The 25,900-nt window shown below is 41.0% G+C and overlaps 1 protein-coding gene across 13 annotated transcripts in view; it reads right to left on the reverse strand.

Moving 5' to 3' along the window:
* ryr2a (ryanodine receptor 2a (cardiac)) overlaps window positions 1–25,900 on the reverse strand; it is a 333,069-nt gene that overhangs the window by 208,332 nt on the left and 98,837 nt on the right. For 7 of the 13 annotated variants that reach the window (XM_084342543.1, XM_084342548.1, XM_084342549.1 and 4 more), the window contains exons 2-5: window positions 19,654–19,773; window positions 9,305–9,409; window positions 4,765–4,785; window positions 35–109 (exon numbers count right to left, since the gene is read on the reverse strand). In XM_084342543.1, coding sequence (XP_084198669.1) covers window positions 35–109; window positions 4,765–4,785; window positions 9,305–9,409; window positions 19,654–19,773 — 321 coding nt within the window. The remainder of the gene's footprint in view (window positions 1–34; window positions 110–4,764; window positions 4,786–9,304; window positions 9,410–19,653; window positions 19,774–25,900) is intronic. The other 6 variants (XM_084342544.1, XM_084342552.1, XM_084342553.1 and 3 more) reach the window with 1 other exon arrangement.

Genomic DNA, 25,900 nt, shown 5'->3' on the forward strand with positions numbered 1-25,900 from the left:
GTGTGTGTGTGTGTGTGTGTGTGTGTTCACTGACCATTCCACTGTAGGAGTGTCGCAGCAGGACAGCATGTCCATACAGTAAGGTGCGATGGCCACCACCCTGGGCCGTCTGACGGAGAGACATTGACAAGAGGGAGAATGAAAAAAGAAGAGTTACAAAAGACAGAAAGTGACTGAGAGAGAAAAACGGTAAGAAACAGCTGACAGAGATATCAAACAGTACAGACAGAAAGATCAACAAAACAGATGCAGACAGGAAGAGAGAAGGAGAGGCTTGCTGTATCATTTCATTCAACAAGAATCCTTTAGCAAGTGGTAGGAAAAATGTTAGTCATATGATTAAAAGTAGGCAAGCTAAACTGTAAAGTCATCCATCCATCATGTCATTCTTACAGTTTTTAAAGGTATTCTGTGTAGAAGTTCAATCACCAATATATCACTGTCATATTAACATCCCTGGTTGCTAGTATAATTACCGTCACCCAGTGCTTTCTAATGAAATAATAATGATTATGATTTGGGCTTCCACAGTTAATTAAACCTGATTGGATGTACTATTGATGCTTTGTGTTTAGAGTGGCTGCTCTGGTGCATCAAAGCAAACACTCCCTATTCACAGGTAAACTGTCTGGACAATCACAGTTCTGTGCCTCCCAAACAGCTGGATTTTACAATGACTACTCGAACAAACCTGAAAAAAACAAATGAAAACTGTGTTAATCCTTTTTGTTGCATGACTTATATACAGGTATGTCTTTAATCTGGCTGTTCATGTGACTTAGTATTTGCATATTGTACATACTGTATGAAGCAAGTATGATTCATTGCTGCATTAGTTCATCAGTGTAAAACTCAGTCACTTGAGTACACAATAGCAATTTAAAATGTTTCAGTTTAATAAGACTATTTTGATTAAATAAGAAATAATGATACATATTTTTAACCTTAATGTTTGGTACAATAATTGCAGATGTTATCTTTTGTCCCTTCCATGCAGCCCTGTTCAATGAACTAAGCAGCGCCAGTAGTACATTAAACCAGAGCTAGTGTTCCTCAAAATGAGACCACATTTTCTAGAAACCCCTTTGCCCCTTGGCCATTCTCCCTCTCCGCAGGACTCTAGAGTGTGGTCAATACACTTGTAAGTGCAAAACTACACACCAGAAGTCTACTCCAGACTGGACCAGTCCTGCTTCCTGACTTATTTGTCTTTGCACAAAGTGCAACTCTGTCTGTTGGTCTTGTAATTTCTCCTGCTGCACTGCAGTCATTTTGCCCTACTCTTAGAGCTGCACAGGCCTCACAGGGCAGAGCTGCTTCAGTTTCATACACAAACACACATATTAATGAGTGTGTGTAAATGGCACACAGGCTTTGCAGCTTATTTTCTATCCAATCAGTGATACAATGAATACAGAAGATATAAGTGATGCATACATTGTATTTTATCATGTCAGTAGGCAATGCAGACTTTAAAGCTCATGACCATTAAATACTGTATTTAAACTCAAATAATTGTAAATCTATGTATTTAAAAAAAACAAATGCCTACCTTAAGTGCTAAATGTCCTCATTTAGTCCTGACTAAACTAAGTGCACAAATAAAGCAATACTCTGAAATCCTTTTTAATTGCAGAATAAACTTTTCTTAGACATGTCAAAGTGACAATAGATAAAAGAGCAATTTTAAGTTATATTATTTGCTTGTACGCTAACTAATTTAGCTACAAAATAGGCACTTGTAATAGTGTGTGAAACTGGAAGGGTTGGGCAAACTGAAAATCATCATCAGAATCATGTATTCAAATAAAGTAGGCCTTTATTACTATGGTGACATAAAAAAAATAAATAAAATAAAATAAAAAACAGCAAAACACACTACATGTAGTGTAGTAAAGTAGTAAGTAAACACAGTTGCATCTAAAGATGCCCGTAAAGCATCTGGTATTTCCACCTGCTCAAGTCAGAAATACGTTTCTATGGCAAGAACTAACAATAACTGAGGTAATTGTTAGTTAACACAACATTGTTCCTTTTTTGGCCAAGACAGTGAGTTGTGTGTCTTTCTGATTGCCTCCAAGCTGCAGGCTTTTGACAGCAAATGTGAGAGGTGTCAAAAACAGACCAGTACTGATTCATTGTTAATAGCTTGATTAGCTGACCAGTAGCATGGCAGGGCTCATGTGCTCAGCACGAGCAGTAGTGCGGAGAGAACAGGTGGTGTAGCCTGTCTGAGACTGAGCCTGATTGAAACAGACTACTGGACCTAACAGGTTCTGTTGCAGAAGTAAGGCAACCTCATTCAAAATCACACTGTTTATACCTAGCATTAACATGTGTCTTTGTTGTTCATACTTAGCGCTGTTCATTCAGAAGCCTTTCAGAAAGAACTGTGTTTGTCGCAGGGTACATGCCACTTTGCTCGACTGCAAGGACCCTAATGTGTCCCCAACAAGTACATCATCATTGCAAAAAGTAATGGTTGTTATGGTGAAAGGACGCCAACATGAGTCCAGAGCCACACTGAGTGCTGCTCAAGTGACATCCTCTGCGAAACAGCAAGATGCAAAATGGATTACACACTGTCTGATTTACAATTGTATACACACTGTTTCAACTGATGTCACCATTAAACTAGAGACCACAATATCCTCAGACTTAAAAATTCAAACAAATTTGAGAATTGTTGATTGAGAAGACACTTAAAACAATTACAAAACACTTACAGTGAATTCTTTATTATTTGTGCCTTATTGTAAATTTGGCATTAAATGAAATACTTTAGTTTCTTTCCTGGTAAATAGTTTGTCACGGCATCACTGTACTGGCAAATGTAATACATTAAGTTATTTTCACGAGAGATGTACCTGCTGATTTTCATATAGTCATAAAAGTGAGATCTGATCATGAGTGGTCACTCGAGATGCATGTCAAGACGCATGTTTATTCCAGGTTTGAACTGACATACAGATATTTCTAACTCAAATCAAATCAAATCAAATTTTATTTGTATAGCCCAAATTCACAAATCACAGTTTGCCTCAGAGGGCTTTACAATCTGTACAGAGACGACACCCTCTGTCCTTCGACCCTCGATTCGAGTGAGGAAAAACTTGCCCTAAAAAAAAAGCCCTTTTAACAGGGAAAAAAAAATGCGGAAGAAACCTCAGGAAGAGCCACAGAGGAGGGATCCCTCTCCCAGGACGGACAGACGTGCAATAGATGTCGCATGTACAGAGCAGATCAACGAGATCACAATGTATACAATTATAATGGATGGTTGACAGGAATGAAAGCACATAAAGAGGCATCACAGCAACAACAATGAACTCCACTAAAAACTAAAAATCCAGCCTTGGAACATAACCTGACTAAATAGCATGTTGTGTGTTTTATTCCTCCTGTCTAGATATGGTATTATTTGAATGATATAATATCCCTGTTTATTCAGTATTTTTGTTTTATAATGGCTATTAAAAAACACAGTTTCCCATAATCCCAGAGACCATCACAGGTCAAATGTCACAGCGGGTGCGGGGGATGTTTTGGCTTTTTGGCCTTTTGGAATCTGTCATGTCATCCACCTTTATATACAGCCTATAGAGTGCTGCAGGAGTCCTAAAACCTATAACTAAATTGGCTTTTTTGCCCTTTAGGTTCCCTCCTCTTTGAAGTCAATGGTTTTATTGAGTGGGTTATCAGATAGATGTCTGAAACTGAAGAGGTCAGTAGTTAACACAAGCAGAAGAGACTTCCATGTTTTATTCTACGACATAAAAAGCCTCAGCAAATAACCCACGTGAAGTGTTTGCATTTCTTAAAAAGGCGGTTGATAACACAATCAACATCATCACACCGATCACGGAGAGTCATCTACTCACTGGTACATTTTTACAGGCCAGCTTTAGTTACAAACTTTTATAACTAAGTTTCCGATTTCTATTGATGACCGTGTATTTGATTGATCAGTTTATAGTGGAGTATGTATAATATACGTCTGTAGTGTAGTAGTAAGCTTGGTTGTGGTGATGCTTAAGTCATCTGACCGTGTTGTAGTTTGTTTAAAGGTACCGTTCACTTTTTACTTGTGGCAATTGCATTCACACTTCAAAAATCATTATAATGATGCTTTTTAGTGAAGATTATCTTTCAGAGCAAATGTAGTACCATAAACTTGTGTTTGCCAAAGAGCTTATTTTTTCCAATACTCCGAAATCCTATTGGAAATTCCCACAGGCTTCTTGCAGAGGGAACCAGGGCGAAGGCAACTTCCAGGTTAGCCTTTAAAAATATGTTATCCCTGCTGCTCTCTATATACAGTCAATGCTCTGTCTGAACCTGCCATTTTAGCGCCTGTCCTTTTAAGACCCCCCTCCCTAAAAGCATACTTTCTTCTAATTGGCCAACTTCCAGAGGCCTATCAAGAGGCAGCCCGCAATGTTTGCGAGCACCACCTCATCCTCTTGCCAGAGTGCTTGACGGCATATGACAGCTATAGAATCTTGGATTGGCATGTAGCAATATGAGGCACTTAATTTGATGAGGCCAGGTCTGACTGAGCAGTGTACAAAAACATACCTTTATAACTTTATTCACTGATCCATTGCCTCCAACATGTTGACCCTCAATAGATCACAAAAGAACAAATGTGTATGTCAACACTGCTAATTGCTCACACTGTTGATGCTCACAGTGACTGTAATAACCAACATTAGGACGGTGACAACCATGACAAACACAGACAGCGAGTGGAGGCACACCTACCCATATTTCCACATCTACATGCTGTGTGGAAATGAGAGAGAGGAGGAAAAAGTAAGTTGCTGGAGAATTTTTTTCAGACAACACATACAAACACACATATCTATCCAACAGATAAGACTGTTGGATGAGGAGATTATGACAGTGTAGTGAATATATTCAAGGTCTTGTATTTTAATTTCCCATTATATGAACATTTGGTTTGGTTGGGCAAAAGACTTGCATATGCATTCTCTCTGAGAGTGAGATAAGACAATCAATACACTAAATCTCATGTCTGTGTCAGGGAGAGCTGGAGTCAGGACCTGGCAAGCCGAGCTTAGAATGAAGACTTAATCTGTAACCAAAAATAAATGAACAACAAGAGTATGAAAGGATAGCTGTTCCCCATGCCTCTTGTCTTTACACTGAGCTGAGCGAACCACTTCCTGAGTCAAGCTCCATGCTGACTGCACAGATATGAAAGTTCTATCAATCTTCTCATCTAAACTCTAAACATCAAATAACAGAATTTCCAAAAATGCCAAACTAGTCCTTCAAAAAGACCCACATTTTGTTGATACAATTGCTGTGTGATGTAGCTAGACAGGTTTTGATCAGGGTGCATGCTAACAATGCTAATAAGCCATTACAATTGTCAGCACAACTCCACCTTAATAGGTTTTATTTTGATTTATATGAACATCACATAATACCTTGCAATAGCGCTGATGGTCTGGTTAGCATTATGTTTGCCCACATCTTGATTACAATGCAGGATAGCTGCTTATGAACAAGATTCAGGGTCAGACAGGGTGACCATTACTATTAAGGCCTTTAAGACCAACAGTGGCACTGTTGCAAGAACTCACAGTCTGTTTAGTCCGTTTGCCTAAAACCAGTCAGGTGTAGTCTGGCAAGGGTTCCTCTATCATTTGTTAGACAAAAGTCGGACACTAGCACAGGGCAGTGGCCATTCACATCTGTGCAACTGAACATTTACGTGGAACACCCTGAAGAGTGTACCTTGTAATACTGTGCTAACGTGCTGTTTACCTTGTAAGAATAAAAATGTAAAAGAAAGACTTGGAACATAAACTGCCATGTGATGTCACGATGTTTGGACTTCTTGGCTAATATAAGTGTCCCAGGGGTGTTCCAACAAGGGTACCTCACAATTCGATTCCATTTCGATTATGGGAGCTTCGATTCGATTATTGGCCACGATTATTCGATTATTGCAATTTTTAATGCTTTTTTCCATACAAGATTGATTTTGTCTTCATCTGTGGCTATATTTGTAAATAAATAGCCTATCAATTAACTCAGTTCCTCTAAAACTACACTCATAAAGTAAATAACAAGGTTTTTTGAACATTTGACTTTTTCAAAGACACAAAATATTTTATTTTATGACTATGTAAACATTTGCACTTTGACCTACTTAACTTTGATCAGGGAAAGCTCCGCTTGCAGGAGAGCCCCCTCTATTGGCGGAAAACACTGAAAACAGTCAAGCCCTGGATTTAATGAGGCGTAAACATGTGACGTGACGTGGCGTGAAGCACGAAGTTGGGCAGTGATCAGTGACAACAAAGTTGTCTTCAAAATAAGAGCTTTACATTGCACCCCATTGGATTTTAGAACTGGGTTCTTAGCGGGGGGCTTTTAATTTGAAAGTAGCGACCGTTCGTAGCTTGCCGCTACACAACAGCTGACAGTCAGCAGCTACTAGCTGTTTGGTTGTGTCCGCTAGCTGTCAGCTACAGAGACCGAGGAGACGGTAGCATCTCCCGGATCTCAGCGGCTTTCCAGTTGCTCATCTTGACATCCGCGGATGAAGTGATGAACTTACTGCTGTGATCAGCTGTTTCCTGGTTTTAAAACTCCCGGCTGCGGGTCACACAACAGTGCACGTTATCGTCACCTCCGCCCATGTCCCGCAATTGCCGGCACATTGACGCCTCGGATTTAGATAGCAATGGAGGCGGCAGTAAGTGTACCCTCAGAGGCGTCAAATTGGCGGACCAAAACAGACCGCCAATTTGCCGCCTTCTGTCTAAATGCGCAGACCTAGCAAAGCATCGACGTTAATTAATCGATGCCGAATCGATTTAATTATGGCTGTGCTCCATTGGTTGTGCATGCAGACCACTTATTATGTAATGGCAAGGGAGGGAAATGCTACCTCGTATGCCACCTGTGTGGGTACGACAATGATTGTCTATCAAGCAGAAGTAAGTGACAGAGATGCTGTGGTTCATCTTTTTTTAGATGTAAGCAAATACATGAATACATACTCAGCATTCAGTGCTATCAGCTATGTAGCAAGACTACAAAGACAGGCAGACACATATTTTGTGTGTATGTGCTAAAGTTAATCTCAGTAGCTTGGTATATGCATAGGGTTGTGTGCAATCGCTGTATTTGTTTTACACTTTCTGTTGCGAGTGAATGTAGGTTTGTGTCCAGGTAAAAATCCATTATGAATATATGAGTGTGTGTCTGTGTCTCATAGCTCTGATCTGGATGACTACTGACAGTGAAGAAGGAGAAATTAATAACCCTCCCCTCACTTCATTTAAAAAAACTGCAAGTCATGATGTAAATTGACATGACTCTCATCGATATTAGATTATCCCTCACCACAACAACAACAACACTACATCTGCACTGCAGCTTTGTGTAGTTTTTCTTAAACTGCACATCATTGAAGCTGCTTACTTGAACGATTCAGATAATACAATATTTCAATGAATGTTTACCCTTACAATTCTTCTGTTTACCCCATTAAACTGTAAACCTTTTAAGCCTCAGTGTTAAATTAAAACTGTGCAGTTCATTGCCTACAGCTAGGCCCCTATATTTGCTCATTTTGAAAATTCTGTGTCGTCAAATTATCAACTGTAAAATGTAGTTTCTATAAATTAAATTAATTATACAGTAACTTCTTCTAAACCTTTACTTATTCAGGCAAGTTTCACAGAGAAGAAGCCTCACATTTTCAGGAATGATTTGAACCTGAATTAAACTGTTTCACAAATTCACACACGGAACCTGCCAAGTACAGCCACAGTATGGACTGCTGGCCATTGAGCAGCTCCACTGCAGCAGCTGGGGTCAAGGGCCTTGCTCAAGGGCATATCAGTGGTAGTAATTAGAGAGGAGCAAGCTTTTTTTTTTACTTTCCACACCCAGATTTATCCTTCCAGTTAGGGGACTGATCCAGCAACCTCCCGGTCAAAAGTTTGCTTCTCTAACTGCCCTCGTTAACACATTTTAAGTGTACAGGCATCTGATGTAATTTCTGCCATTTAATAATTAGAACAACTAGCTGGTAAACAGCCATCTTACAAACGCCATTTGTCTTCTCCAGGCCCTATCTAAGACAATCTTGACGACATCTGAGTTATTTTCACAGACTTGACAGAGCTCTTCCAGAGTTACAGAAGACATTATCTCTACAGACTAGGCATTACCAACCATCATGAATAAGTCCATCTTCATGTGTAAAATAAGAGACATTATGAAATGAGGAGGCAAAGATAATTTTTCAGTTCCTTCAAAATTATTGACTAATCCTTGATCACAAAAACACTTCCACTGTTAATAAAATTAAACATTTTTACCAACTGGCATGAGCCAGCATTTAAAGGTCCACTCACTGACAGCCTTTTTGCAGTGTATGTTGGTTCTTTCAAATAAAACTATTTTGGCAGTGAATCAGTTTCTAGCTATCTAGTTGCTCTGAAGGCAGCAGGAGATGGAAGGCATGTTTCCCTTACAAGCTGCCACACTGATACTGAAATCTATTTGAATAGCACACTTTCTAAAATCAGAGTTTACAGTATGTTTCATAATACTGATAAAACAGATAGAATACAATGAATTAGAAAAACTCAAATAAATACTGTAGCAAAGACCCATAAAAACTATTTAAAAGAAATGAAATGCATAGTAGTTGATCTACACGTTACATGTGTACATCAACTATTACAACTGCTGCAAAGACGTGATATTGCTCAAATACTGTATAAATGCAAAGAATGCTGATTAAAATGAATTGCATCAAATATATTGAAGTACTGAGTATGGCGCTGCCTCAACAGGCAGCATCATGTCTCACAAAATACAGAGAGAGTCAGAGTCCAACAGAGTCAGATTGTTGCCAGTAGCTGTAATTAAAGCACCCAGTCCAGGACAACATCTGCACAAAGGTGATCAGACCAGCAGTCCAACATTAATGTTGAGGAACCACAATGTTGATACTCAGTAGCCTCCAACATATGGCTTTGAATTGTGCATTAGTACTAACGAGGAATCACCTGACATAAGGAAGAGTGTAGATGACTTTAGCCAACAATGAAGAGATCAGTAAGTGGACTTACTCTCCCTGCTTCTGTGTAAACCACCTGTGTGTTTCATCAGGCTGGTTTCTCAGCCAGCCAGTCTCACCTGAAGATAACCATGATCTTGTACATTCAAATCAACTTCCCTGGTGTTTATGTGTGTGTGTGTGTGTGTGTGTGTGTGCTTTTTAATGTGTATGTCTCTTCACACTCACCCCCTCAGCCTTCTCCTCAGTGTTGGCCAGCATCTCCTGAAGGGCTCGAACCGAGAGCGACTGCTCCAACACAAAGGTACAGATGGACAGATCTGGAGGTACATTCTGAAACGACAGGAAAACATTTCAGATAATTTATTGATGTTGACTTTATTTTTACATGTTTAACACTTTTACACTGAACACATTAAAAAAAGCTGTACAATAATTGATATCCAGTCAAAATATTTCCTGAGCGGAGGAAGCTGAAGAACCAGTTCCCCTTTGATTCCACTGGGCAGGTCTCTGTTACCTGGCGTGTGTGCCGCTGTTTTGTTCCATTGTCAACACGACTTCATATCCCACTGGGAGCATTGCAGAAGAAGAGCGTTGTGCCTGCCTGATAGTGGTGAAACGGATCATCGTTGATCCGTTATCCGTTCGGATCAATATCTTCAGTTTGGCACACACGTGATCCACGGATTGATTTATGAAAAAAAAAAAGTTGTGCACATGTTCAATCCACACACTTGTTAAGTGCAGCGTGGTCATGGCGAGCGGAGGAACGGAGGAGCTTGAACGGAGGAGCGTCATTTAAATCCCCTGTATAGGAGCATTTTGGCTTCCCTGTCAAATATAATGATGAAGGAAAGAGGTTAGTGGATAAAACCGTGACGGTGTGTAGGCACTGTGGCACAAGAAAGCCAGATATGACAGTGGAAACTCATCAAGCATGGCCACGCATTTGAAGCGACATCACCCCAGTGTTTCACTGACAGGAGTGAAAACGAAGGCTGCTCATCAACCGCTTATCACCGCGGCATTTAAGCAGCCCCTTGCTGCACAATCCGACCGGGCTAAAGCCATCGCAAACGCTATCGGTGTGTTTATAGCTGCAGACATGAGGCCATATTCGGTTGTGCAAAACGAGGGCTTTAAACACATGCTGAAAGTTCTTGAGCCGGTTACATGCTGGCTTTCCGACATACCAAAATTCTGACAACCCAAAAGTCCGACATACCGCCATTCCGACATGTCACCATTTCGACATACCACTATTCCGACATGCGAACGTCCCGGCATTCCGACAAAGTTTCACCATAATCCGCAACCCATAACCCATAACCCTGACCCTAATCCTTTTAAAAAGATGTGTCTTAGGAGGCAAAAAATGTCGGAATGATGGGATGTTTCATTAAAAGTTGCCATTCCGACAATTAGGGCCTAATGTCGGAAAGGCGTTATGTCGGAATGGCGGTTGCCTCCCTCTTGAGCCATGTTACGACATCCCGTCGCGCACCCACTTCAGCGAAAAGATTGTGCCAGATCTTTATGAGCAGGAGAAGAAAAAAGTTGTGGATGAACTATCCCGAGCATCCTCTGTTGCGCCCATAAAGGAAGGAGATATGCCTTCTTATATTGCACTTTAAGTTGTTTTTCATTAATTATGTTAAAAAGAAGATATTATGCCTTGTGCACTTTAAGTTGATTTTATATATTTTAATTAGGGCCGGGACTTTAACGCGTTATTTACGATTAATTAATTACACAAAAATTAACGCGTTAAAAAAATTAACGCATTTTAATCGCACTTATTTTTGCACCGCGGAACGTTTCTCACTGGATGAGTTTCAGGCGTACCGATTATACTGGAGCACAATTATTTAACGAGTTAAAAAGCCGCCGACACTGATCACTGCCCATCAATCAATCAATCAAACAATCAAACTTTATTTATATAGCACTTTTCATACACCGCTGTGCAGCACAAAGTGCTTTACACATAAAAGACAAAACAATTTCAAAGAAAGCCCCACCCTCCATACTACACACACACACACACACACACACATGCACATACATACAAACACAAACACAAACACAAACACAAACACAAACACAAACACACACACACCTGCACACTCTCACTACTGGCAATAGGGAGACATGGCATGGCACCGAGGATTTGAGGAAACGCCACATTCGGGCCGTCCGCACTGGGAGGAGTGACAGGCCGTGCCACAGAGGGCACCAGTGCCCAGGCCCCCCTGACCCCGACAGACAACAGCTGGCAGGGCCGAAGGAACCCAAGGACAGCACCCCCAGCAGCAGCCCAGGCACAACTCCCAGTGTGGAGGACCCCCTGGGGAAAACACTGGAGTTAAACCTAAAAAACTAAAAACATAAGATAGGATAAAAACCATGACAAGAGATGAATAAAAAGAGTGAACAGTTAAAAAGATTAAAGTATGTAAGATAATAAATAAAATGGCACCAAAGGATAAATCAACAAATAAAATTATTTAAGATTAATATTGTCTTAAAAAACAAGATAAAAGAAACAACGTAAAATGAGATGAAACCACATAAGAACGTAAAGAGAATTTAAAATTATTAGTTAAAAGCCTGATTAAAAAGGTGTGTCTTTAACCTTCCCTTAAAAATATCTACAGTCTCTGCAGACCTGAGGTTCTCCGGCAGGCTGTTCCACAGGTGGGGGCCATAGTGGCTAAATGCCGCCTCAACGTGGGTTTTTGTTCTTGGTTTTGGTATGGATAAAAGGCCGGTGCCGGAGGACCTCAGGGTCCACGAGGGTTGATATGGTAAAAGCAGGTCAGATAAATATGAGGGCGCAAGGCCGTTAAGGCATTTAAAAACCAATAAAAGAACCTTAAAATCGATCCTGAAGCGGACGGGGAGCCAATGCAGCGACTCTAAAACCGGTGTAATGTGCTCCCGCCCTCTGGTCCTCATCAGCACGCGTGCTGCTGAGTTTTGTAATAATTGGAGATTTAAAATACTCTTTTTGGGAAGACCAGAGAGCAGGGCATTACAGTAATCTAAGCGACAGGAAATAAAGGCATGCATTAGCACCTTCGTACTGGCCTGGGAGAGAAACGGGCGGACTCTGGCTATGTTCTTTAGATGATAAAAACCTGTTTTTGTCATATTTTTAATATGTGGAATAAAATTCAGCTCAGAATCAAAAATCACGCCCAAATTTTTTACGGATTGTGTTGGTTTAAGATCTTGTAGTTTTGGTAAAAGTTTCTCTCTCTGGCCTTCAGGACCTATAACTAAAACCTCAGTTTTGTCCTGGTTGAGCTGTAGGAAATTCACTGCCATCCATGACTTGATGTCTACAATGCAGTTAAGAAGGGCATCAATTGGCCCTGTGTCATCAGGAGACACGGCAATGTACAGTTGTGTATCATCAGCATAACTATGGAAGCTGATGCCATGTCTCCTGATGACGTCCCCAAGAGGTAGCATGTAAAGATTAAAAAGGAGTGGACCTAAAATTGACCCTTTGGGAACCCCACATCCACTTTCATGGGTTCCTGAGGAACATGTATCCATACTTACATAAAAGCATCGGTCTGTGAGATAAGAGCAAAACCAGTACCAGAGAAGCCGACCAGATGTCTGAGTCTGTTTAATAAAATGTGATGGTCTACTGTATCAAAAGCGGCGCTTAGATCCAGTAGAACCAACACTGTGAGCTTTTTGTTGTCTAAATTCCACCTGATGTCGTTTAAAATCTTTGAAAGTGCTGTCTCGGTAATGTGGTTTCCCCTAAAACCAGACTGATGTTTCTCTAAGATGTTATTTCTGTTTAAAAAGTCATTAACTTGGTTAAAAACCAGTTTTTCTAAAATTTTACTTAAAAACGGTAAGTTGGATACAGGTCGGTAGTTATTAAAAAACGTTGGGGTCTAAATTGCTCTTCTTCAGAAGGGGCTTCCCCACCGCCGTTTTGAAGGCGGTGGGAAAGACACCCGTCTGAAGAGAGCAATTCATGATGTTTAAAAACTGTTCCTCAAAGAATCCATAAAACGATTTTAAGAGTGATGTGGGAATTGGATCTAAAAGGCAGGTTGTTGAGTTTACTTGGGAGAAAACTCCACCAAGTATCCTTGCATCAACCAGGGCAAAACTCTCCAGTGTTTCCTCAGGCAAGGACAACAGTTCAGGTGTGTTAACAGATAAAACTTGATGGGATAAGAGGCAGGATCTGATGTCCTTGATTTTGGTTCTGAAGTGGTCTGCAAAGTTCTCGCAGAGATCGTCTGTGGGTGTCATAAAAACTTTATTGGATTTAGAGCCTGTTAAAATATCAAAGGTGGAGAAGAGGAACCGGGGGTTGTTTTTATTGTTGGTGATGAGTTGTGAGAAATGGGAAATTCGTGCCTTCTTACCTGCATTATTGTAGGTTTTGAGTTGTTGACGTAAAATCTCATAATGAACTGTCAATTTACTTTTTCTCCATCTTCTCTCAGCACTCATTTTCTTTTCATTTCATTGATTTCATTGTTTTTTCTCCACGGGGGTGTAGGTTTTCTTTTTATTGTTTTTGTTAAAAGTGGAGCTACTGAGTCCAGAGTTGACTTCAGTCTACTGTTAAAATTATCAACGATAAAATCACAAGGTGCAGGTAAAATTTCTGCAGGAGTGCTCTGTAAAATCTCCATAAAATTTGCAGCCACTTCAGAAGTTAGATAGCGCCTCCTCACTGTTCTCATCGGGGCCTCCTCTTGGTTAAAACTGGTGATGTTAAAAAATACACAGTAGTGGTCAGACACAGCCAGGTCGACAACAGAGGACACACCGATGGACAGGCCATGGGTTATGACCAGGTCCAGGGTGTGTCCTCTGTTGTGAGTTGGCTGCGTGACGTGCTGCTTAAAATCAAGACAACTTAAAAGATTTAAAAACTCTCTGGATATTGGATCCGAGGTAACATCAACATATAGATTAAAATCACCAGTTATTAAAATCCTGCTATAAGAGGTGTGAATAATTGATAAAAGTTCATAAAATTCACTGATAAAAGAGCTAGAGTGATGGGGTGGTCTATATATAGCAATGCAGAGAATCGGAGGGCTGCTAAAAGTAAAGGCATGGTGCTCAAATGACATGTAACACTTGATGTGAGGTTAGGGAGTTATTAATGATTGATGCCGTCCCGCCTCCTCTTCTACCCTCTCTAGTAGAAAATAAAAAATTTAAATTTGGTGGGGAAGCCTCGGTGAGAACAGCAGGTGCGTCAGTGCCAAGCCATGTCTCAGTTAAAAGAAGACAGTCTAACTTATTATCTAAAATCACATCATTCATTAAAAAAGTTCTATTTAAAAGAGAGCAAACATTAAAAAGTGCCATGTTGATGGTGACAGGTGGCTTGTTGACTGGGGAGGTGGATTGTTCTGTGAGCGTTCTTTGGTTGTTAAAGTTCACAGAGTGGGTATGGCAGTGTCTGATGTGCTGATGGAGTGTAATGATTACGGGAATGGGTGAAATGTTGGTGTGAATATGAGGTCCAAGTCCGGTGTTGTGTATATGATGGTCAGAGGTGGAACTGAATGAATAGGAGCAAGGACCTGGGGGACATCAATCGGTGGTGGACAGAGCAGCTGGTGCGGGTTTGGGGAGATGGACACATGTTGTACGCCGTGTGCCAGGTTGGCGGACAGCATGCGGGCACCTGTCCTGTTCAGGTGAAGCCCATCTGACCCAAAAAGATGTCGCTTCGCCCAGAACACATCAAAGTTATTGATGAAGCCAACATGGTGTGAGCTGCAGGCAGAGGAGAGCCAGGTGTTGAGGCTGAGCAGCCTGCTGAAGCTGCCTATCCCTCTGCCGCAGGTGGGGGTGGGGCCTGAGATAAAAACAGCCACCTGGGACTGTGAGACGCTGTTAAAAAGGTGGGAGAAGTCTCGCTTTAAAAGTTCGGACTGTTGCCTGGCGATGTCGTTTGCACCTGCGTGGATGATAATCCTTTTTGCCTGCGGATGAGAGCTCAGGATGTCGGGTATTTTCCCCGTTATGTCCAAAACGGTGGCTCATGCGGACGTGCCTCACAATTGAGTCCCCGATGACCAGGGTTGTGGGAGCATCCGCTCGGTCTTAAGGGGCGCGAGCCAGCTCAGCCACCCCGCCACCCACACCAGGGTCCCGGGTGTGATCCCTCGCCCGGTGGGGAGAACGGGAGGAGTGCCAGCGCACCGCGTCCCTGACGAGCCGCTTGCGCTGGGATGAGGAGCGGGACGGTGGGGGCGGACGGCCCCGTGTCGGACATCCACCTGCTGGAGGGCAGCTAGCCGTGAGTGGAGGGAAGGCTGTGGTGTCCGTCAACGGGGGCATGGTGTCTGTGGCCGCAGGAACAGCAGGTGTCTCCTGGTGCGGGTCCCAGCCCACCGGCTTCTCGCTCACAGACAGAGCCGTGTATTTGTTTGAGAGCTGTAGGCTCGGGGGAGAAGGAGCCCTGCCATGAATCCCGCTCGAATCCCGCTCGAAGCCCTCTTACGCCCGCGGACGACCACTTCGGTCCAGGGGCTCCCCCTATTTGGAGTGGAGCAGGCGGGCCGCCGACCGGAGGAGGACGGCTCCCAGAGGACTGTGTGCCCGAGTGCAGAGGTGGTGTTTTGTGGTGCTAACTCACCGGCCAGTGAGGTCTCCAGCCAGCTAGTTAACGCCAGGAAACGGGACCTGAGGGTGGTCAGCAGGTAATCCTTCCTCTGCAGCTCGTTCGACATCCTTTCAGTGTCCTCGAGGAGGTCGGCGATCTTTTTGAGCGCCTTATTCAGAGTTTGCTCCATCTCTCCAGGTGAGTCTGCAACATCCAGTTTTGACATGGCGGCTCACCGGGCCTATCGTAAAACACTTATAAACTTAAAATCCAAATGTCCGATGACTAAAATAAAAAAAATAATAAAAAACTTTCACCCAGTAGAAGGCAGCGTTAAAAGCAAACATTAGCCAGAGGCATAATGCTTAGAGTGATTAAAACGTTTTAAAACTGGGTTAAAAAGTAGGCTTACGGAGCTCTGTTGTGCAGCAGCGAACACTTGCTGCTCTTGCTTCCTGCTTCCTCCAGAGAAGACACGTTCAACAACCCTGTTGTGCTACAGGGCTGTCCTCATACACCCATGGATCTATAAAGTTTTAATGTAGCCCGAACGCAGCTCAAACCGACCCGGTGCCTCAGCACTGCGACCAAGCTTTGATAAACACACCAGATCTGCACTGCACTGTTTAAAAAGCGCTCGTCGCAGTGGAGCTGAGAACAGCGGAGTTTCCTCTGCTGCAGCTGAACAGCTGACATGTGGTCAAGACGTAGGTAGCCTACAGACCTGTCACTGTCTCACGGTGCATAAGACTTCAACCTCAGAGCTCTCTGTCTTCAGACTGTCCTAACCTGTCCCTGAACATCACACAGGGAAAACATAGAGCTGCCTGTGTTTTATTAATGTTTACATCAGGCTGAGTTCAACAAATCAGTTTATGCTATCGTGATTTAAGTAGTTAAATACAGTAATCATCATAGTGTAGTGGCAGGAAAGACCATTTACCAAATAACGTGTTACTTAAACATTTTTCATTGTGCTGTGCTCTAAAAATAAACTAACAAACTAGTGTAGAGTCCTGTATAAGGAATGTTCAGCTTAAATTTTCCCCTTAAATTTAGTTTCTCAGGAAAATCGCATCTTATCAGGTAATCGTTAATCGATCGATAAGGTCCATCAACTAACGATTAATGAATTAATCGATAATTTGCATCCCTAGTCTGTTGGTAATGGTTAAGTATCACCTTGAAAAAAAAAATAAACAATGTTTTGTTGCTTAAGCTTATGTATTCAGTCATTATTCAATGGTATGCTAAAACCCATATGGACAAAAAGTGCTTCTCACTGTTCTCAGGTCCAATATTTATATGCGATTAAAAATGCGATTAATTTTGATGAATTAATTACAAAGCCTCTAATTAATTAGATTAATTTTTTTAATCGAGTCCCAGCCCTAATTTTAATTTAACAAGTGTTTTACATAATAAACGAAATAATAAATGAAAGACAAAGTTATGTTTATTTGTCTTGTCTTTTTTTTTTTTTTGCTGATCCGAAAAATTATCCGATCCCTGACTCTGATCCGAGAAACGATCCGAACTGTGAGTTTTTTGATCCATTGCACCCCTACTGCCTGATGTTATTTACTTGCACAGATTATGTTTATTTCATAATTTCGCCTTGATTTTTCTGCTTCTTCTGTGGTTGAGTAGGCTGTGTAGTTAAATATTTTTGTTATTTGTCAGTTTTAAGTGTGTTTATTGTTAATATTTTCTACTTTGTTGTGTGAGTCGGCACACAGTGTTTTATTTAGAAAATTGACCAGATGCACTTTGCCATTCTGCTGTCTGACGGTAAATCTGGCTTAATCTGCTCAGTGCTAATTGATGCAGCTGAGGTCCACTTCCGTTTCTGCCGAAAAATTGACTCAGCGTGTATTCTCCACGGAGCAGAGCGTAGAGTCACCTCTGGGACGCTGCTGAGACGTGCTGTGGCGCAGCCGGTGGAAAGCATTGTGTAGAACGGCCACAATCAACTCCGGTGACCGTATCGTGGCCGTGACAGTCCCAGTGGAATCTAGTAATTAGCTAAGAATTATAAGAGCGATCAGCTGTCTTAAATTAAAATCTTTGATGGCTCCATTTGGCACATTCTAGTTTTGAATATAGAGAGGGTAATGTATTGAAAACTCTAAAGTCTTTGTTAAGTAGTCCTCATAAGAATCATTAAAGGTGCAATACGTATGAATTGGCCACCTGTTGAATTCACACTCAAAACACGTGGGGGCCAGCATATCACCAGAGTAACTGCTAATGGCTGCTAACTGTAGCTGCCATTAGCTTGTTAGCTCAGTTAGTGGTACAGTTAGCAATCCAACTGTGAGCTTGGAGCATGGTTGTGTGTGTGTGTGTGTGTGTGTGTGTGTGTGTGTGTGTGTGTGTGTGTGTGTGTGCTTGCGTGCGTGTGTGTGCATTTTTTGGAAAATATGATTTATGGTTTTATTTGTAGATTTTCTTTAGTGAATATGGGCAGGGCAAAATTGATGTCATTGCAATACAAAAACAAATATTTCTTTTCACAGAGAAAGACATTTGTCATTATGTCACTAACAAAGTGATGTCTTTCATATACCCATATCCAATATCCAGATATGAAGAACTGTTGTCTGATTATATTAACCAAAACAAAACTTTAGCCTAACATTTACACCCCCTCCAACATTAGGCCATGAAGACAGGGGTGTAGCAATTTAACTATTACAATTTTATTTTTTTGACAGTAACAGGCTTTGTTTTCTCAATCTTGATATAAACAGAACTGTCTTGCTATGAAAATGCACATGACTCTGATATGATAATCTTCACTGCTCACATCTGACATCAGCAAATGACAGTAATTATGACCTACTGCAGCAGCAGCCCAGGGAAAGCTCTGTAATCTCCCTGATGCCTGGAGTATGCCTGGAGTTGTCAACAATTAATTTACAGTAGCCTCTATTGACCAAATGATATTAGTCTCTGTAATGTTCCTATAATTACTACTGCAGGGAATAATAGTCATCAGTCAGCCAGACATGTCAAGCAGTGCTGCCACTTAGTTGTGCACCAACTACTGAGAAGTTGTAGTCTCTCATGATGGCTCTGTCACCTCAATTCAGTGTGGCAGAATGGATGTAGATCTACACACACGTTATAATTAAATGAAAGATTGAAAAAAAGAAAAAAAAAACAAGCACAGAAAATATGAAAGTCCTAATAAGATAGGCCTTACACAGCAGTTCCGAAGCTCCTTGGCCTAGATTTTCCAAGGCTCTGAACGCTACCGGAGGGATGAACACCATCCGTCCAAAACATATTTTCTCAAGTTTTTGTTTTGATGATGGTGGTGGAGAGCACTCTCTAACATGCCAATCCAAAATCTCTCATAGGTGTTCAGTTGGGTTGAGATCTGGTGATTTTTTTAATGAGAATGAAAGTTATGTAAATCAAATGCTACGCCTGTCACCTTCATGACCCCTTGTGCCTATAGTGGGGGACTTGGCATTGCTCATGTTAATGTATTTGCTAATTTACCAGAGTTATTCCTTGAACTTGTTATCTGACTGGCATTCTTTGGCATAAATGAGTGATTCAACCTGCCCAGAACATCATTGGTAACATCTACAGAGCATCAGTGACATCGGTGAAGTGAGATGTCTGCACAGAGCCCAAAGGATACTAACAGACAATAGCCACCCCAGCCACAGTCTGTTCACCCTGCTGCCATCTGGCAAAAGATAAAGAAGTATCTGGTGCCATACCACCAGACTACAGAGCAGCTCCATTCCTGAGTCTGTGAGACTCCAACTCATCCTCAACACTCTAAATAGATATAGCAGGACTCAAGAGTAAACCAACAAATAAATCTACCTTGCACCTTTAAATACTCACCGATGGCCAATCCAATGCGTCAGTATTTGGCGACCATGGAATAACTCGATAATCAACAGTCTTTCTCTACTTCAGCTTTAATAGCTTGTATCAGTACCTTGGAGTTTGAGATGGATTCAAGGAAGCAGAGTCTGTTTCCGAAGCCTTCAGCAGCCAGACAGAGTTTCTGTTGCTCCTTGTGGATTGTGGCTGAGCACTGTAGGACCACCTCATCATCCTACATCAACACACAAAAAGATATTGTTAAAAATCAAGACATTTATTTACCCAGAGTCAGCAACAGGAAATCTCTGTTGCTCATTGTAAGTGATAGCTGAGATCTGCAGAGCAACTTCATCATTGTAGAGAATGTTAACTTTTGTTCCTGTTTTGGTGAGTTTTTGTTCTTTCTCCTGCACATATTGAAGCAATTGCATTTTTTTTTGTTAACATGACAGTTGTTTTTCTGTGGTATTGTATAGGGCCCGACCGATATGGATATTTTGGGGCCGATGCCGATACCGATTATTAGGGGGAAAAAAATCCCATAACCGATTAATCAGCCAATTTTTTTTTTTTTTATATAAAGTTTTAAAATTTTATTAATTTAAGTAATATTTCAACATATTTACTTATTTTTTTTGAACAAATGGCTGCTTTTGAGACTTTCAGACACTTCTACAAAGAATTAAAGGCAGAAAAATAATTTCAAATCCTTTTTATTGCTGAGTCAAGCAGCATAACGTTTAAAAAAAAAAGAAAAATCAGGAACACTCGATATACTGTAGGCTACTGCTCTTCACGCCAACAGGAAGACCGACTGATCATCTCAGTAATATACTACGGATTTATCATGAATCAAACTCGGACCGGAAAAGCGTTTTCAACTACTCGCCTATTTGGCCGATTACCGATTAGTCTCAAACGGGCTATAATCGGCCGATTTAATCGGCTCGCCGATAAAACGGTCGGGCCCTAGTATTGTACCTTTGTTAGATACATCCAGATACAGTAACATGCAATAAACATAAAACCAAGCTTTTTCATTCAAGATTAGATGGATGTCATTTCCTGTACTTAACAACTTGTGTCTTTAATCAGGAGTTAGATATAGAGACAAGAACACAGGGGCATTACAACAAACACTGGCATGTACACACACACACACACACACGCAGGCAAAGTCTAGTGCACACTGAGGCACAGTGTGCCCTTAGCTATCATGTGGCTATGATTACGATTGCGTGAGTGGGACGGAGCAATACACGAGTCCTTGAACGGGGAGGAGCCTACGGAGAGCGGTGTATGCTTTTGAGATCAGCAAGTAGAAAAGTTTGCATTGCTTTGCTTTGTTTTGTACAACTAAAAGTTGCTATAAAATTTTTTGGGAGTGTTAGAGATTGGATAGATTAAGTATCGGCCGACGACCTGTATAGGTCCGGTATACGATACACTTGCACATATTCTCTACCATGGCAGACTATCAGGAAGATAGCTGGTGCAGTATGGATGAATTGGAACAAGACGACGGGAACTGGCAGACAAGGAAGATGAATAAAGCAAAGCGGTCTAGGGAAGTGAAAGAGAGTGAGGAGAAATGGAATGTCGTCGTGAGGTTTGAAGAGCCAGGAGCGAAGAATTTGGATCCAATAAAATTGACGAAAATAATTAAGAATCAGGTTGAATATGCTAGAATTCTTAATGACGGCAATTTATTAATAGGATGTAACTCTGAAGAGCAGATTGGAAGAGCTCTAAAACTGCAAGCTATTGGGAAAGCAGTGGAGGTAAAGGTGGTAAAAGTGTGTGAACAAGGAAGTAAAGGAGTGATTTATGGGATTCCTTTAACAATTGAGATGAAGGAGCTGGTTAAAAACTTAAAAGTAAAGTGTGATGCTGTTCAGAGTGCAAAGCACTTAACCAAGGGAGTTGAGAAAAAAGAAACCGAATCAGTTTTGATACAGTTCAGCATAAAAGAGTTGCCCACAGAGCTATACTTTGGATTCATGAGATACAGAGTAAGAGAGTTCACTCATAAGCCAATAAGATGCTACAAGTGTCAGAAGTTTGGTCATGTAGCTAAACTGTGTAAAGGGTGGTGGGGAACATGACTATGGACAATGTGGAGAGGGGGGAAGACCTAAATGCTGTAATTGTGGAGGGGGACACAGTGCGGCCTACTGGGGGTGCGAAGTAATGAGAAGAGAGACTGAGATTCAGAGTGTGAAAAGGAAGGATAGAGTTCCTTATGCAGAAGCAGTTAAAAGAGCTGAACAAACAAAAAAGGATAATGAAGGAAATGTTAGAGGAGAATTACCGACAGGAAATGTATGGACACGGAGACAAGAACAACTCAGAGAGAAGGAGAAAAAGGAGTGGGAGGAAAAGAGGGACTTGGTTATCTTTATTGCAGGGGTAATCAATGCAACAGCTGGGGTTAAATCTAAAACTGAAAGGATTCAAATTATTACAAAGGCAGCAATTCAACATCTGGGCATGGTAGACCTAAAATGGGAAGAAATAAGGGACTGTCTTGCTGTGCACTCAAGCCAGGAAGCAGGGAGAGGATGATTGTATGGATTATGTTCATTTTACAATGGAATGCAAGGAGTCTGTTGGCAAATGGTCAAGATTTTAAAAAGGTTATAGATAGTAGGAGTATAAAACCAGATGTAATGTGTGTTCAAGAAACATGGTTAAAACCTACATTTGATTTTGTTTTATCTGACTATATTGGCATCAGACGAGACAGAGAGCAAGGAAGTGGTGGGGGATGTGCTACCTTTGTAAGGAAGGGTGTTCCCTATAGGATGTTGGGTACAGGGAAGGAACAAGAATATGTGGTAGTGGAAATATGGGCAGATAAAAAGAAAATAGTAGTGATAAAGTATTATAACCCTTGTAAACAGCTAGTATTAAATGAACTAGAGAAAATAGAAGGCCAGGATAGAGATAATGTTGTATGGTGTGGAGATTTTAATGCCTATAATACACTGTGGGGAGGGGAAAAGACAGACAACAATGGGCAGGTGATTGAAGAATTAATGAATGACAGGAATTTAGTTTGTTTGAATGACGGTAGAAGGACTAGGATTGATACTAGAACTGGTAAAGAGTCTGTATTAGACCTCACAAATCTGTCCAGTAGAATGGCTCCAAAGTGCGAGTGGGAAGTGCATGGAGAAGGCACTATTGGAAGTGATCACTACCCAATTATATGTAAACTGGATGTTGATGTAAGGTTGAGCTCAGAAGATAGTCATGGAAGGTGGATTTTCAAAAAAGCAGAGTGGAAGAGATTCAAGGAAACAAGCGATTTGTACATTAGATCAATCCAAGAAACAAATGATGTTGAAAGAAATTAAAGTGAGTTGCGACACAGTATTTATATGGCGGCAATGGCCACAATACCAAAAAGTTCAGGAAAAATAGTAAGAAAAGCAGTTACATGGTGGAATGCTAAATGTGAAGAGGCAGTTCAGGAAAGGAACAGAGCATGTAGAAGGTTAAAAAGAACTCATAACTTTCAACATCTGATAGAATATAAACAAGCACAGGCAGTAGTGTGAAGGTCTATAAGGCAAAGGAAAAGAACATACTGGAGAGATTATTGTACCTCAATTGGAAGTACTATTAATATAAATGATGTATGGGGAATGATCAAGAAAATGGAAGGTAATAGAAGAGAGTGGAATTATCCAATCCTGTCAGATGGAGAACAGTTGGCTATATCAAATCTAGAGAAAGCAGAAATGATGGTGAACCCAATGAGTAAGGTACACAGTTCAAGTAATTTATCAGAAGAAGAAAGAAGGGGAAGGGAAGAAACAAGGAATCTATATGCTGAGGTTATTCAAAAGAAAGACAAAATAGAGGATAAATATAATGTTCCATTCACATTGAGAGAGTTAAAAAATGCTTTGGAAGTGTAAGAATTCAGCTCCTGGTAAAGATGAAGTCTGTTATAGCATGTTAAGACATTTAAGTGAAACGGGAATTCAAAAGATTTTAAATGTATTTAATAAAGTATGGGAAGAAGGAAAGATTCCTGCAGGATGGAGGGAGGCAGTTATTGTTCCAATAAGAAAACCAGGAAAAGATGCTAGTAATCCAGCTAATTATAGGCCAATAGCTCTAACTTCTCACTTAGGTAAATTAATGGAAAGGTTGGTGAATGGAAGGATAATGCACTTTATTGAAGAAAGGGGGGTGATGACTAGTTGTCAGAATGGATTTAGAAAAGGGAGAAGTACTATTGATTCAGTTATATGTCTTGAGGATGAAATAAGAAAAGCACAGGTAAAGAAAGAGACTGTTGTGGCAGTATTTTTAGATGTGGAAAAAGCATATGACATGTTATGGGTAGAGGGCCTTTTAATCAAAATGCATATGTTAGGAATTGGGGGAAATATGTTTAACTGGGTGATGGACTTTTAAATAATAGAAGTATTCAGGTGAAAATAGGGAAAGAAACATCTAGAAGGTGCTTGGTAGAAAATGGGACACCACAAGGAAGTGTGATAAGTCCATTACTGTTCAACATCATGATTAATGATGTTTTTGCTAATGTTCAGCCAGGAATTGGAAGATCACTATTTGCAGATGATGGTAGCTTATGGAAAAGGGGGAAAAATGTAAAGTACACCCTGAAGAAGGTACAGGAAGCTCTAACTCTAGTGGAGGACTGGGGAAGGAAATGGGGTTTTAGATTCTCTATTGAGAAGACTAAGGTCATGTTTTTTACTCGAAAGAAAATAGATGAAAGTATAAAACTAGAGCTGTATGGTAGGAATTTGGAGAGGGTTAAAAGTTTTAAATTTCTTGGTGTGTTTTTTGATACAAGACTTACATGGAGGGATCATGTATCAAAAGTAGTAGATAAATGTAAAAAAGTAATGAATTTAATGAGATGTCTTGCTGGAACAGTATGGGGAGCAGATGTAGCTTCTTTGAAGCAAATTTATGTATATTTAATCAGAGCAAGAATTGAATATGGGTGTTTGGTATATGGATCTGCATCCAAATCAGTTTTAGCTGAATTAGATAAAGTCCAATCTATGGCACTTAGAATATGTACAGGAGCTGTGCGATCCTCTCCAGTATGTTCTCTGCAGGTAGAAACAGGAGAAATGCCACTCTGTCTAAGAAGAAAGCAGCTTCAAGCTAATTATTGGGTCAGCTTGATGGGTCAAAGGGGTGATCACTCAGTTAAAATAACAATACAGGCAAGCTGGGAGAGAGAGGTGGCAAGACTTTCAAGTTTTGGATGGACCGGGAAGGCAGTGGCACAGGAAATGTCAATATATGACAAGAACTTTTGTCCAGGAGTGCTGTGGCCATCAGTTCCTTTATGGCAATTGGAGGTCCCAAAGATTGATTTAGAGGTACTTGAGATTAAATCAGATAATCCTGAATCAAATTTGGTGCATCAGTTCCAGTGTCATGTAATAGAACGATATCAGGATCATATATTATTTTTTACTGATGGTTCAAAGGATCCAGAAACAGGAGTTACAGGAGCAGCTTTCGTTGTTCAGGGATGGAATGCCCAAGCTTTTAAGAGAACCTCAAATTTCCTAAGTGTGTTCACAGTGGAATTATATGCAATCCTGATCGCAGTGCAATGGACTGAACAGATCCAGAACCGTAAAGCTTTGATATGTAGTGACTCTGTGTCAGCTATCAAAAGTGTTGGGAAAGGATCATCAAAGAGTCGACAAGATCTTGTATATGAAATCCTCCTGGCAATTAGAGATGTGAAAAGGAGAGGGGTAGAAATATCATTTCTTTGGGTCCCAGCTCATGTAGGTATTGCAACAAATGAAAAGGTTGATAAGTTGGCCAAGGAAGCTGCTCTAAAGGAAACTGCAGATGTCAACATAAGTCTATCAAAGGCAGAGGGTAAAAGTATAGTGTGGCAGGAAACCATTCTAAAATGGCAACAGCTCTGGGAGCAAGAAAACAAAGGAAGGCACCTATTCTCAATAGTTAGTAGGGTAACTGACTCAGTTAACGTTGGTAAAAGAGGAGGGAGTAGACGTAAGGAAGAGGTTATTAAAGAAATGGGGTCAAGCAGGAGGGGAAAAAACTGTTTCTTCAGATTCTTAAAAGACACTGGGCTGTATAATAGGGTTTAGAGCACTAAGGGGCTAGTCCCATAGGTGGCAGCAATGAAACTTTTGGATGCCGGCTGCCGTAAAACCACAAAGAAGAAGAAGAAGAAGATTGCGTGAGTGCGCATGCACCACCGTGCATATGGCTGAAGAATGTCCAGATTTGAAAAGTGGAATTGTCTCTCAGGCTGGAGCTTGATGATGTTGGTGAACAGCAGGGGTGGGCAAGTATTGGCTACTATACCACAAAAG

Source organism: Pagrus pagrus (assembly GCF_965226575.1).
Source record: "Pagrus pagrus genome assembly, chromosome: 21".
In the NCBI taxonomy this organism is placed as follows: Eukaryota; Metazoa; Chordata; class Actinopteri; order Spariformes; family Sparidae; genus Pagrus; species Pagrus pagrus.